Below are 15071 nucleotides of genomic sequence, written 5' to 3' on the forward strand. Positions count from 1 at the left end.
CTTCTTTCAGTAAACATTCGTGAACACATTTTTAACGAGCCAGTCGTTTCAGATTCATTATTACACGTGTAATTAGTTTTTAATCAGATCATCCTGTCTGGTCTTTATCAGCATCAGAATATTAATCCTGTTCAGAATCACATCTTGTTGAGCGTTTATGAATCAAAGGATTGAAACTGGTTCGATTAAACCTTCTGTTTAATTCACTTTACATGAATAAATAAATGCATATTTTAAGCATCTTTTGAACTTCTGATCTTTTTTTGTTTGATCAAACAAAAAGAATGAATTTATATAAACAAAAACAAACAAACAAAGCAAAAAAAAAACATAACACAACAAATCAAACCAAACTAGACTTACTGACATTTGTGCTGTTTTCCCTCCAGAATGATGTCACTTCCTGCAGGATGATGTCATTCAGGAAATGCCTTCTGTTAGTTCAAGGGATTTTATAAAAGACTGAGAGGATGGATTAAAACGATATCCAAAATAAAACATGTTTAGTCTGAAATATTCTGATTAAAATAGAACATAAAGAAATACCTGGAATATTTTAAATGGATTTCTAAAAAAGTTCATATTTTAATTTATTTAGAGGTTTTCGTTTATATAAACCTGAAAGAAATCTGACAAAACTTTTTCATATGATATTATAGTTTTATTAATATATTAAATTCATTTTTATTTTTATATTGTTTTCATTTGTATTTTAATTTTTTAATTGTTTTTTTTTTGTAATTTTGTTGTGTTTTTACCATTTTTATTATTTTTTTTTTTTAAATATGTCTTTTAAGTTTCTCTTAACTTTTATTTCAGTTTTATTTTGAATTTGGTAAATCAACTTAAACTAAATAAAATTGAGAAATGTCATTGATTTTTTTTTTTTTAAGTCAGCAATATTCTAAATAATTTTTTACTTTTATGATTTCTATCTGAATTTGTTTTAATTTAGTTTTAATAACATTGTTGTGGTTTTTGTCATTTGTAGTAATTAAAAAAAATATTTCAATAAAAGTTCTTAATTTTTATTTCAGTTTTAGCTTCATATATTTAAGGAACTCAACTTTAAACGAAAATGTTAAACATTTTATCTCATCAAAATTATACATAATTATAAAATGTTACATTAAATTAAGCATATTCTATATATAATACATATATCACCAACATCTCATTATTTTAATGAAAACATTCTACGTTATTTAAACTGAGCATGAAAAATGTATATACATATAATTTTTGCCATCAAAAAACATTTGTGTTAAAATATTAATGATTAAGAAAAAAAATATTAATCTAAGAGTATTTTCTCATAAGGAACACATTTTTCTCAGTCAAAATGAACACATTTATAACAAACAACCTTTACAATAAATAACACCCTAAATCACATATTTCTGTAAATCACAGCAAGCGACTCGAGTCATAGTGAAACAAAATGCTGCGTTTAATGATTACAATCAAAAAAGTCCAACAACATTCACAACCGAATGAATGCTGCCAGCTTTATTGGCCATAATTACCGTTTAAGAAACACGATATACAAATTCCAGAGGGTTCGGGGGAACAGAGCGGAGGATGAGAGGTAGAGAAGAACGAGACACAAACGTAAGGCTGTGTGTTATTCAGGAACGTCACGGACAGATTCAGTCTCACAAAGGAATAAATAAAAGAGAAATATCACACAACTAAAAAAAATGTAAAGTCAAATGAAGTATAAAAAAGGTTTAAAAGGAAAAGCGGACATGTCTATGCAGGAAACAGGCAGTTAGCCACTTCAAGTAGAGGGATCGGTTCCCCAAAAACAAACCCTGCTCAAATCCCTTTAAAAAAAAACCACAACCAAACATCTCAAGATCAATGTCTCGAACCCTGTTCAAATCTGTTTAGCCTAGAACCAGAGCAGAAACACAAGCCAAGCCCAAACTCCAGCCTCAAACGAACAAACATGCTTGCTAGAAAAGGTTGTGCTTGCTCTCCGGTGGGCGGGGCAGACTGTGGGAGAGGGGCGGGGTCAGGGCGGGGAGGGGGCGGGGTTATCTACATCATAGAGCAGGGTGTCCGGCCCTGAGGAGCGCCGCCGTCTATCTTCTCCGCCTCCAGGATTATCCTCTTAAACACCTCCACGGCCGTCTGCGAACACACACACGAAAACATCACGAGAAAAAAACATGATCGCGATCCATTCATGCCACTTCAGCTAAAAAAATAACAAAAAAAAAAAAATATATATATATATATATTTTATCATCATTAAGTGAAATAAAATGTTGACTGGTATAATCTTTTTATTACATATAAAAAAAAAGTTAAAAAAAGTTTAAATTAATTTAATTTAAATTAATATATATATATATATATATATATATATATATATATTTAATTACATAAAAATAAAAATTAAATGAAAAACAAATTAAATTTAAATTAAATTAAAATGTAAAGTTTAATTTTTTTTAATTTAAATGAATTAAAAATTTTAATGAAATAAAATATTAACTGGTGTATATATATATTTTTAATTACATAAAAAATGTAATTAATGAAAAATATTTTTTAATTAAATTTAAATTAATTTAAAATTTAAAGTTTTTTTTTTTTTGTTTTTAATCAAGCATCTAATTTTCACTAATTTTAAAACAAAAAATTTAAATATCCAAAAAACTATAATATCTCAAAAAAGCTAAAAATAACACTGACAACAAAAGTCATAAAAATGACACACACCAAAAGTACTAAAACTTATAACACTGCCGGAGTGCCAGTAAATATTCAAAAAACTATAATATCTCAAAAAAGCTAAAATAACACTGCCGGAGTGCCAGTAGTCTAAAAAACCATTTAAATTAATAAAACAACAACACATTTTAATTAGAACACCAGAAAGGAAAATAATAGCAAAGACACAAATATAAATATAGCAATGTCACAATAACATGAGAAATCAAGGGCATCTTCCCATATAAAAACACAACAAAAAACAAAAAAATAAAATTTAAAATATTAAATCTGTAAACAAATTCTCCTCAAAAAAATTCCACTAACCAAAATGTCATTATTTTAATGCAAAAACTATTTAAAAAATATTATTATTATTATTTTTACATTTTACCACTGAAAATGGGCCACAGATTTGTATTATGCATAAAAAAAAATGTTTAATGCACTGGGCATCATAAACGGATTTATTATCAAATCATAATTTTGCATTGAATTTTCATTGCCATATTGATGCATTAATAATTAATATTATATTATAACACAAATGTACACAGTTTAAAATTTCCCATTTCAGGATTATTTGATGAAAAAATTACATAAAAGTGTGTGTTAAATGAAATAAAATGAAAAATAAAAAAATTAACCAATTTTATTTTAATTGCCAAGAAATCAATTCTCATTTTCATTTAGTTGAACTTGATGTACAATAGTATCTCAGTGATATTACTATAACAGTGTTTCTACCTAATATATATATAAAAAAAGAAAGAAACATAATGAAAACACCAAAAATAAAAAGGTTTTGGAATAATAATAAGAGGGACTGATTATTATGCAAATACTGAAGGTCTGCTGGATCAGACGTCCTCGACTCATTGGTGTCTCGCAGAAGAATCATCAGACAGTTCCTCAGAGAAGAACAGAGACACTCGAGGAAGAGGAAGAGGAAGAGACAGGAAACGCATCATCACCTGATTCTCTTTGGCTGAGGACTCCATGAACGCTGCGTTCCATGATTCTGCCAAAGCTTTGCCCTCTTCACAGCTGATCACACTGAGAAAGATGAAATATACTTCATACAGCGTTCATCTGACCTTCACTTGAACTCTGAGATCAGAACAACACTAATGACACATTCATGACTGAACTTTTGCACTGCAATAACTTCTGCATCTTTTATTCTTTGTAATGTTTAGTCGTTTTATTATGTGCATTTGTCATTTTTATTAGGTTTTCTTTTTATTTTTATATTACTATTCAGATTTATTTCCACTTCAACTTATTATTCCCCCCCCAGTTAGTTTCTAAGGCAAACTCAAACAAAAAAAGTTTCATTTATTTCAGCTTTATTTCAATTAGCAAAAATGTTTTAGATAGTATTAGTTTTAATGATAAAACCTTGATGAAAAAGAGTTTTCTGATAAAAAAAAAATTATTTTACCATTATTTATACTATTACAGTTTTTATAAATATTTAAATATTTTATAAATATTAGCTGTTATTTTTATACATATATTTTTAGTTTGGATTTTAATTTTAGTTTAACTTTTAGTGTGTGTGTGTGTGTGTGTGTGAGAGTGTGTGCGTGTTTGTGTGTGTGTGTGTGTGTGTGTGTGTATGAGAATGTGTGTGTGTGTATATGTGTGTGAATGGTGTGTGTGTGTGTGTGTGAGTGAGTGTGTGTGAGGAGAATGTGTGTGTGTGTGAGAGAGAATGTGTGTGCGTGTGTGTGTGCGTGTGTAAAGAATGTGTGTGTGTGTGTGTGTGTGTGGAGTGTGTGAGTGTGTGTGTGTGTCTGTGTGTGTGTGTGTGTGTGTGTGAGAGTGTGTGTGTAAAAAGACGAAGTGTGTGTGAGTGTGAGCGAGTGTGTGTGTGCGTGTGTGTGTGTCTGTGTGTGTGAGAGAATGGTGTGTGTGTGTGTTGTGTGTGTGTGTGTGTGTGTGTGTGTGTGTGGTGTGGGTGTAAAGAATGTGTGTGTGTGTGTGTGAGAGAATTGTGTGTGTGCGTGCGTGTGTGTGTGTGTGTGTGTCAGTGTGTGTGTGTGTCAGTGGTGTGTGTGTGTGTGTGTGTGTGTGAGTGTGGTGTGTGTCAGTGTGTGTGTGTGGTGTGGTTGTGGTGTGTGTCATGTGTGTGTGTGTGTGTGTCAGTGTGTGAAAGATCACAGCAAAAAACAAACTTACCTTGTGTTCATAAGAGACAAATTTTTTTTTGTGTGTGTGTGTGTGTGCGTGCGTGAGAGAATGTGTGTGTGTGTGTGTGTGTGTGTGCGTGCGTGCGTGCGTGTGTGCGTGTGTGTGCGTGTGCGTGCGTGTGTGTGTCAGTGTGTGTGTCTGTGTGTGTGTGTCTGTGTGTGTGTCAGTGTGTGTGTGTGTGTGTGTGTCAGTGTGTGTCAGTGTGTGTGTGTGTGTGTGTGTGTGCGTCAGTGTTGTGTGTGTGTGTGTGTGTGTGTTGTGTGTGTGTGTGTGTATCGTTCATCATCAGTCCAGGAATAATCAAACTCATCCTGCTCCCCGAGGCTCACGTTATGTTCTCATTCTGAAGGAAACACTACCGCCTCAGATCCAGCACCGTTACATCACTTCCTGTTTACTCCCAGTCAGTCAGCTACTGTTTGAAATATTCCTCCTGAGCGTGTGTGTAACGCTTCATCATATGAGCTCTAGTGAGGAGCGACTAACTAATATCATCAAGAAGATAAAGTCATCAATCTCTGATTTACACCAAACACAGAAGAACAAAATCAAGAAAAGTCAAAATATGATTTAGATCTGATGTGAAAAAAAGTGCATTTAATAGAATATTAATGAAATAAAGACTTGAAAAGCACATTTTGTAATAAAGTTTTCCTTGAAAGAACATTTTAAATTAAAACACAGAAAATGTGATTTATCAATAATACAACTGATTTTATTTAAAAAAAAAGAAAGAAAAAAAAATTACTGACCAGTAGTGTATATTGTTATTACAAAATATTTCCTATTTAAAAAACATAGTTTCTTTTTTTTTTTTTAACTACTCATCAAAGTATCCTAAAAAAAAGTATCACATGTTCTGAAAAATATTAAGCCCAGAACTATTTTCCAACTTTGATAATGAATCATCATATTAGAATGATTTCTAAAGGATCATGTGATAATGATCCTAAAAATTCAGCTTTGCACACAGAAATAAATGATAATTTAAAGTATAATAAATTTAAAAACAATTATTTTAAGTTGTAATAATATATCACAATATTACTGTTTTTTTCTGTATTTTTGATCAAATAAATGCAGACTTGATGAGCAGAAGAAAACTCTTCCAAACACATTAAAAAAATAGTATGTTTTTGATCAAACTCATGCAGAAACAGTCTGGAGTCACGTACCGTTCCATGTGAAGGTATCAAACAGTCTGGAGTCACGTACCGTTCCATGTGAAGGTCTTTCTTATTGCCCACCAGCATTATGGGTACTCTGGGAAAAGAGGGCATTAGGACATCACTGATGAACATTTATAACACACAGACATGAACTCAGTTTAACACACGCAAGCATCATTTACACATAATGCATGTTCCTGCTCTTATGGATTTTTCCTTGTTAAATATCATGTTTTCTTCAGAAATGTATCACATTGTGGAAGTAAAATGGGTTAACTGTAATATTATCAAAACAAAAACAAGTACAGTCTCAGTAATAGAAAAACTCTACTTAAAAAATAAATAAATAAATAAAATATTTAATATTTGTTTTTAAATATTACTTTGCTTTGGGGAAAAAAGAACTTTAAAATAAATATATAAAAAAAAAAAACTAAAAATGCTAAACAATAAAATACATATATTTTTGTCTTTAGAAATGATCTTTGCAGATGCGAAATTAAACAAATATATAGAAATACATAATAAAAATAAAATTAAACATTTTGTAAAACCTGAACTTTGCAAGAGCTAAATAAAAAACAATAATAAAAAAAGTAAAACATTAAAATAAAAAACTGAACTTTGCAAAAGCTAAATTAAGAAAAATATATATATACTTACTGTACTTTTCCCACCATATCCAACAACTTTTCATGGATAACTTTTACTACTTCAAAACTGCAAAAAGAGGGAGAGACAGATCAGAAAACTATCAGATATTTAAAAATGAGAATAAAACAGGCGGAGATGATTAATCAGAGGATAAGAATCACTGTAAAACATCTCGAGGCTTACTGCATCATTCATAAAACAATAAAAGACCTGCTCGTGCAAAAACCAAACTATCTTCACCAGAAACAAAACCACGACTAACGTCCAGAACATCAAATCTGATCTTAGTTAATACCTCTGTGAGCGAGCTGAGATCATGTCTCAAACTAATGAGAATTCAATCTGATGCCATGTTTTATTCATAAAGAGTCATTTTCATCTTCACATCAGGAATCAGCCTCGAAGGCCTGAGAAATGATCCAGCATCAGCACCTCTCACCTTTTATTTGACGTGACTGAATACACCAGGATGTAGCCGTTGATGTCTATGGAGTACGTCTGCGGGAAAATAGAGTATTCGTCCTGAAAGAGAAGAATTCAAAACACTCTTCAGAGAGATGAGATCAAAATTCCATTCGAAGAATTCACAACATGATGTTTCTATTAGAACATTCTGCCATCTGTGCAGCGCTATTATAGTATTATTAATAAACGATTACATTTATTAATATTTTTTCAGTTTCAGTTTCCATTTTAATAATTTTGTTATGTTTTTCTTTGAATATTTTTATTTAGCTTTCATTTACTTTTATTTCAGTTGAATTGATTTTAGTACATCAAATTAAAATTATTTTATGTTTGGTTAAATTGTCACTTTTTTAATTTGTCATATAATATTTATATTTTATTTTGGCTTTTTTATAATGAACTAAAAGAATTTTTAATGATTATTTTTATTTTGTTTTTTATTTTAGTTAAAACAACAACACTGCATCTGTGTCTAGCTGTGTCAAAGGTTCATGGTTTAATTTGTTTCTGCATTAAAATGTGTTTCAGAATCATGCATTTAACGCCTGATATTGACTCAAAAAAATTTTATATAAAACAAAAGTATTTTTTCAAAAAACAAAAACCTGTAAAAAAATCAAAAATTCTCACCTGTCCTGCTGTGTCCACCAGCTGCAGGTGATACTCCTGACCGTTCACAGTGATCATTTTCGTAAATGCTGAAAAAAAGAAATAAAAGACACCAGATCAAAAATCAGAAAAATTGTGAAATATTATTACAATGTAAATCAGCTGTTTTCTATGTGAATCTCTGTTAAACTGTAATTTATTTCTGCGATGCGCAGCTGTATTTTCATCATCATTACTCCAGTCTTCAGTGTCACATGATCTTCAGAAATCATTCTAATATGATGATTTGCTGCTCAAGAAACATTTCTGATTATCATCAATGTTGAACACAGTTTCAACTTTAAGTACACGTCAAGTTATAAATGAACAACTAGTCAGTAATTGTTTAAATCTGAAAGTTACACATATTGAATCAGATATGAAAGAATGATTCACAGTTCAGTGAGTCAGATGATAAGTAACCGAATGATTCAGTGAGTCACAATCACAGAACTGATTCATAATGTCTACAAATCTGAGCAGACTAGTCATAAGTGCAATAGAAATGCATGTTATCTATATTTATTTGATCACTTCACAGATCACGTGTCAACTCTCAACCCTGCATTATTATGATTCATTTCACAGTAGGATGTGATCTGATTCACTTACTGTTTTCAATCGTGGGGTCGTAGGAGTCGACAAACTGGCCTTCCACAAACTGTATTGTCAAGGAGGATTTCCCTGAAACACAGAAACACACCATCAACACAGTCAGACAATAATACATAAACATACCAAACCAAATGGCATAATTTATCAAGAAACTGCAACCATGCCACAAAAAAGCTTCATTTTTTATTGCAAAGTATTTTTTGTCTTATTTTCACCCCTGTACAAAAAGCTTCATTTTTTTATTGCAAAGTATTATTTCTCTTATTTTCACCCCTGTACTGAATTTACTGAAGTGTGTGAATGCCTGCTGATGAAACACATCTCCATTCAGAAGAGCGTTTGTGATGAAGCTGCCATAGTGGTAGTAACGCAGGACACACACACACACACACACACACACACACACACACACACAGAAACGAGTGTGTGGGCAGATTTGCCCTGCAGCCTGTTGCTATAACAACGGCCAGTTCCTCTCCACATCCAGTGTTTGTAAATGCGATCTCTCATTCACAGGGAAAAGCCCACAGGAGCACCGGGACGCTCCGAACGGAAGAGCAGACACACGTTTGATCAAACAATTCCAAACCGAACATCCAAACACGATTCTTCAATGAGAACAAACAAACAAAATACAAACTAGACGAAACTAGTGAAAAGCAGGCATTACTAAAGTCCTTTTTATTCACGTCCAGCCCTTTTGAAATGGCTTTTATAAAGTCCAACCTTCTAAAAATTTAAATTTTGTCAGCTACATTTAAATCAGGAATAAAATGTAACAATTGTAGCAACTCTGCCTCACGAGCTCAAACGATACATTCAAAAACAAACACTCACATTCAAATCTAACAAACCGACAAAGAAGGTTATTGGCTCTTTAAAATGAAAGGCAGGTCTTCAGCAATGATTTCTCCTATGGATATATTTATTATATTTATGATAGCTATATCAACTTCACATGTTATTACAGAGAAAATACAGATTAAACGATCCCAATCTGACTCGATTCTTGGAGTGGCAATCAGATTCCAAAATTATGCTTGATCTACATTTGTTTTTTATTAATTAATGAGCTTACTATCAAATTCATGTGCATTTTTATTCAATTACTTATACAAGTAGTTTAAAATAATTACAAATTAAAAATAAATCAGAACAATTTTGTCAAAAATGCATTGTACGTTTTAAAGTAAAAACAATGTATTAATATTAAACATTAAAATATTAGGCTAATTGTACATTGATCATTCATGTTAGTTCATAGTCTATTAACTACTGTTAAAAAATACAACTTAAAAAATGTAAAAATGTATTAGCAACTGTTAAAACTAATAATGATGAATAATACTTCTACAGCATTTTGTAACATTAGTTTACATTAGAAATGGACTCTTATTGTAAAGTGTTAACATTTCATATAAATACAGATGTTTTTTAACTCCACGTGGAGTAAAGTATCGGTATGGATTTTACCGATAACTGACTGCTCTAGTTATCGGTACCGATAAATCGGCAAAACCTGACCTCTAATATTTATGATTGGATCTATCATAGAGTCCCTGGAAGATGGAGAGAAGAGGATAAAAGCTTGATAAAGTGAGCGAATGCTGATGTCAACCAAAAAAGAAAAGAATTTAAGAGATAAAGCAGTGATGTTGTTTTCCATTCGAACAACATCACAGATAAATCCTTCATAATCAGACCGGGAATATGAATTAAGAGTCTATAAAAGGCATTGCTTGCTACTGTAGGTCAGGTTTGAGTTGTTCATTACAAGCGTTTCTCGATCGTAAAGCCATTAGAGAGCAGCAGCAGCACTGCCTTCCCTCCGTTTTAATGGAAGCGCATCGGATTTCAAGCATCCTTCCTCATCAGCTCTATAAATAGAGCGTGAAACAGGAGCAAACGCATCAGGAACATATAGTTCCCATCAGCCCCGGGTGACCCCAAACAAAGCCCAGATGTGGGAGGCAGTGACCGCTGGAGTGGACACGCAGAGGTCCTCCTCGTCTGAAACCAGCACGAATACTGTACATTTCCATCATTTCCATTGCTTCTGGAAATCAGTTTATGGATGGTTTGAGACTCCACAGAAGGCACTGAGTCCATCATTAGAAACTCAAAGGTCTTCATTGGTATAGACGAGTGAAGGTTACTGCATTGACAGATATTTAGCTGTGAGCCAGAAATATCACGAATGCAGAACTAAGTCTACTTAAAGAACATGAAGGACTCAACCGGAGGAGGTCTGAACATACAGCACGCTATCTGTGGTTAAAGTTCACATGCATCTGCCGTTTAGAGGCCTGAAATGACCTTATAAGAGTTGACGCTTTATTAAATCTAACATAAAGCAAACATGTATTTTAATGCATGCTTTAAATAAATTAAATACCAATACAGATCATAAACAAAACATTACAAATACAAAAAAAAAATCTAGTCAAATCAAACCTTAAAAAAAAAAAAAAAAATTTAAATCTATTCTAGTATGAACATCTAAAAAAAAAAAAAATTTAAAAATGAAACACAATTTGTAAAAACCCAATCATATACTTTTATAGTTTTTATTAATATTTCAAATCAGTTTTTATATTTTAATTTTATTCAGAGTTTTAGTAATATTGTGGAGTTTTGTCATTTTAGCAGCTTTTGTTTTATACATGTGTCTGTATAGTTTTTATTAATTGTTATTTCAGTTTTAGTTATTTTAGTGCGTTAGTTATTAGTTAATTAACATGAAAACTATATTATTTTATTTCTGTTCACATTTAAGTAACATTTTTTCATGGTTTTAAATTTTTATTTGAGTTGACTAAAATAACCCTGATGCACCTAAATTTTGGTGACCGAAAAATATTAGTCCGAAACATAAATAAATAAATACATTGATTCAATAATTCATTGGTTCCAAAGGGCCAAAGTCACTGACTGAAAAAGTGGCATTAAATTAACGCTTCTCTGACCAAAGTTGAAATATGTAAGATTTGTTTGGCTGAAATATTGACAGGTGAGGTCAAATTATCAATTAACCAAATTTTATAACAAACCCTTCTTTATGTCTCTGCTTTCAACTACATGCAACTTTAATTTAATTCTGCTACAAAAACAAACAAACAAACATTTGGTGTATTTATTTAAATACATACACTACACTGAACAAACATACTGGATTTCACCGTGACTTGAGCTTGAAACTGAGTGCAGTGTGTACAAAGAATCCATGCTAAATGTTTGGTCGTGATTATGTGAACCCAGCGGTCCCCGAAGACTGATCTCCACTCATGTGTGTCCTGATGTGCTGTTGGCATGTTCTCTCAAGCGTCGCACACATCAGCAAACATGTGTTCTGTGTGAACGCTTTACCAGGATCCAGCTCCAGTGGATCAGAGTTTGACATTTTAGTTTAGTTTAGGTCACTGTGGTCTGTTCTGTGTCTCCCTGGGTGGCCACTAGAGGTCTCACTTCCCTTGATTGTCACCCCCTTCTGAACTTCATTTCCCACTAGCCTTATCTGTTCATCACTGTTCATTGTGTTCATCTGTCACCACTTACCTTGTTTGCACCTGTCTATAATACCCTGGTTGTTTCTGTCATTGTTTACGGAGTCCTTGTTGCATGTCACCCTGCTTTTTTCCTTGGTTCCCTAGTGGATGTTCGTGTTTCGTGTTTTGGAGATTTGTTTGGTTTTGACCCTTGCCTGGACTGTTTTTGATTTGGATTACCCTTTAATAACGCTGCATTTGGATCTACCTGTCTGTGGTTATATACTGAACAGAAGATCAGGATCCAGCTCCAGTGGATCAGAGTTTGACATTTTAGTTTAGTTTAGTTTTTTTTAGATTGCCGATACAACAACTTAGAATAGATAATTAATATAATGTGGATATATACTGAATATATATTATAGATGATGATCTATATGTACATATACATACATATTTGTATATGTTCTTTACTTAAAATTAAATATTTTTTTTTTTTTAAAAAGCATTATTTATTAATATTGACTGTTAATTGGAAATGAAATAAGATCGCAAGTTTTTGGCTGATGCCGATAATCTCAAATTATCGGTCAAATATCAGCCGATATATCGGTTGATTATCAATACGGGTCAAAATTCAGACTCGGATCTGGTCTCTGATTGGACAATCCTGCAGCATCCACACTCATTCACAACATCACAATATGAATTATTTAGAAATAATGTATTAATTCAGTTTATAGATCAGGAGTTTTTAATCTGCCGTCCTTAAAAAGTTTGGGGGGGGGGGGGACTGTTAAAATGTAAAAATGAATAATAATAAAAGATTCAAATAAACATATTAAAATAAAATAAAAAATAATAATTTGTATTTTTACAATAAAAATACAGCAAGTAAACAATAAACAATATTATTTAGCTATTTTAAACAAATTTAAATAAATTTATAAAATGCATCAACCACTGCATTCTAACAAAATAGAATCAACAAAAACTATAATTTTTCTAAATATAATATTATACCGGCATAATATGTCCTATATAGTAAATAGATAGTATACCGATCTAAATCAGGTCTTTATACATGAAATTATACAGTATATAAGGTGAGGGACCCTCACATGAGGATGCTCATGTTTGGGGCCTGTGGCATTTAAAATAATAAAAACCTCATAGAAATAAGACGAACCTCCTCTAAATGAATACAGAGCTCTTGAGATGCTGACATGTGTATACAAGATATGAACAGACACACAGAATGAAAATGCATGAAACATAATGCATGCATACATGCAGAATAAAGACACTGGACCGAGGCCTGCGTTCACCTGCAGAACAGCACTCACATCCTAAAGACAAGTTTGGGAATATGCACGAGGATGCAGGGTGTGTTTTATGATCTTATGTGTCACAAAGCATGCATATTTCAGCTCGTGCTTAAATGCATGCGCTAACGAGGATGCAGCGCGCGCACGGGGTGACTTTCACGAATCTCATGCATGCGGGGAAATATCAAAAGCTGATGCCAACGACACTCACCGACGGATCTGTAGCCCAGGACGGCGATCTTTCGCGATTTCGGCTGCGGCATCTTTATTTATTCCCTATCACATCAATATCCACATGTAAGAGGCTCGTCTGGTCTGGAACAAACGAAATCACATGGATTTGATCCGGTATTGCGTTTCAACGTCGTGGATATCGAAGTGGAGAAAAGTATTAAATCCGTTCCGCCGAAAGAAGCGAATATTGTTGATAAATTACGAGGAAAGTCTCAGACTCTGCGTCACTGCCCACCTCAAACCTGCGTTAACTATTCAAGAATGAGCGCGCAGGATTGGTTGAGCTCGGCCTGAGAGGCGGGACGCGTCGCTGTTAATCGCACAACCATTGGCTGAACGGGACTCTACGGTTCTAGAAGTGCGCATGTGATTGGATGAATGCGGTTGTCAATCATAACACGCCGGATTATTACTTGAAAAGTGCCTTTCGAAAGACATAACGATGGTGGATCATCAACTCAGATTTGAAAAGAAACGTATCAGTTGATTTAACCATAATTTCACAATTAAATTAAAAATTTTAATATTTTTTTCACTTTGAGTGACTATGTCTAACATGAAAAATCGACAGTTTATTAAGAAATTAAGAGGTGTTTCTGCATTTTGTCTTATATATATATATATATTCCCCTTTGGTTCTTGATGCGTATGAAAAAGCATAAATGTCAGTATCTGCTGCCCTCTTCTGGACAGACAAACCTACACACAAGCTTTACATTTATTTTTTCATTTTCAAAAACAGTAACCTATTATAACTAATAATCCCCGTTTTTTTGCGTTTGTCTTGGTCTTTTCCACTTTCTAGTATTATTACTTATCTTACTGATTGCATATGCATTTAAACAAGAATGGGTGTATTTATACACACATTTATTTATTTATTTGCGTATTTATTTATTTATCGTTTTGGCAGGTTTCGTCCTCCATAACGGTACCGTATCATTTTTTTTTTCTTCTTTATCCTTTATTTTTATTCCTTGCCATCTCCAGATCATTTCCCCAGTTTAACACTTTATTATGAAATGCTTTCAGCATGCTGGTTAATAATGATAAATGTAGATGCCTAGCCTGAAATATAAACTTTTTTAATGCAATTTGAGCATAAAAACATTATTTATGGGACAGTTAATTTTAGATTTTGTTGCTAATTGAAGTATGTTACTGTGTGGCAGTTTTTGAGATTTCAGGATTTCCTGATTTATGTAGATAGGACTTGGTCTTGGCTGGCTGAAATAACCAGTGTTGGGAGTAATGCATTTCTAAGTAATTAATTATTTTAATTTAATTACTCTTCCCTTAAAAAAAAAAAGCAGAGTAAGGGATTACTCTTAATTTTTCTTTAATTTAATTGCAGTTATTGCATTAAATACTGTATAGACTATAGAACAATTCTATACGAAACAACAATTAAAATGTAACATCTAATGTTAAAATATGTTTTTAATGTAACCTTCTCTCTTTAAATACTTTGGTCAGTTCAAGAATCATTTATGCAATTTTATATTATTGATCTGAAAACATTAAAAGCAGTTTCTTATCTATCCTTGTATTGT

General features: G+C 32.4%; 1 protein-coding gene across 1 annotated transcript; it reads right to left on the minus strand.

Annotated features, from left to right (window-relative positions):
* Nucleotides 1-1848: 1848 nt before the first annotated feature.
* Nucleotides 1849-13780, minus strand: rheb (Ras homolog, mTORC1 binding). Its single transcript, XM_042752166.1, has 8 exons — nt 13496-13780; nt 8469-8540; nt 7839-7906; nt 7180-7262; nt 6750-6806; nt 6133-6180; nt 3696-3777; nt 1849-2136 (listed from the first exon to the last, which is right to left on the minus strand). Exons 1-8 carry the CDS (start codon nt 13545-13547, stop codon nt 2044-2046), a joined length of 555 nt encoding a protein of 184 aa, XP_042608100.1. The 5' UTR covers nt 13548-13780; the 3' UTR covers nt 1849-2043.
* Between the last annotated feature and the right edge of the window lie 1291 nt (nt 13781-15071).

Source organism: Cyprinus carpio, chromosome B24 (genome assembly GCF_018340385.1).
Source record: "Cyprinus carpio isolate SPL01 chromosome B24, ASM1834038v1, whole genome shotgun sequence".
Taxonomy (NCBI): domain Eukaryota; kingdom Metazoa; phylum Chordata; class Actinopteri; order Cypriniformes; family Cyprinidae; genus Cyprinus; species Cyprinus carpio.

Bases quoted from the DNA above. Each gene is read 5' to 3' on its own strand.
- rheb (XM_042752166.1), bottom strand. From the start codon at position 13,547: ATGCCGCAGCCGAAATCGCGAAAGATCGCCGTCCTGGGCTACAGATCC. The intron at 8,541-13,495 runs GTGAGTGTCGTT...TCTGTGTTTCAG, and splicing joins CCTGGGCTACAGATCCGTCG to GGAAATCCTCCTTGACAATA. The intron at 6,181-6,749 runs GTAAGTATATAT...CTCTTTTCCCAG, and splicing joins GATATGGTGGGAAAAGTACA to AGTACCCATAATGCTGGTGG.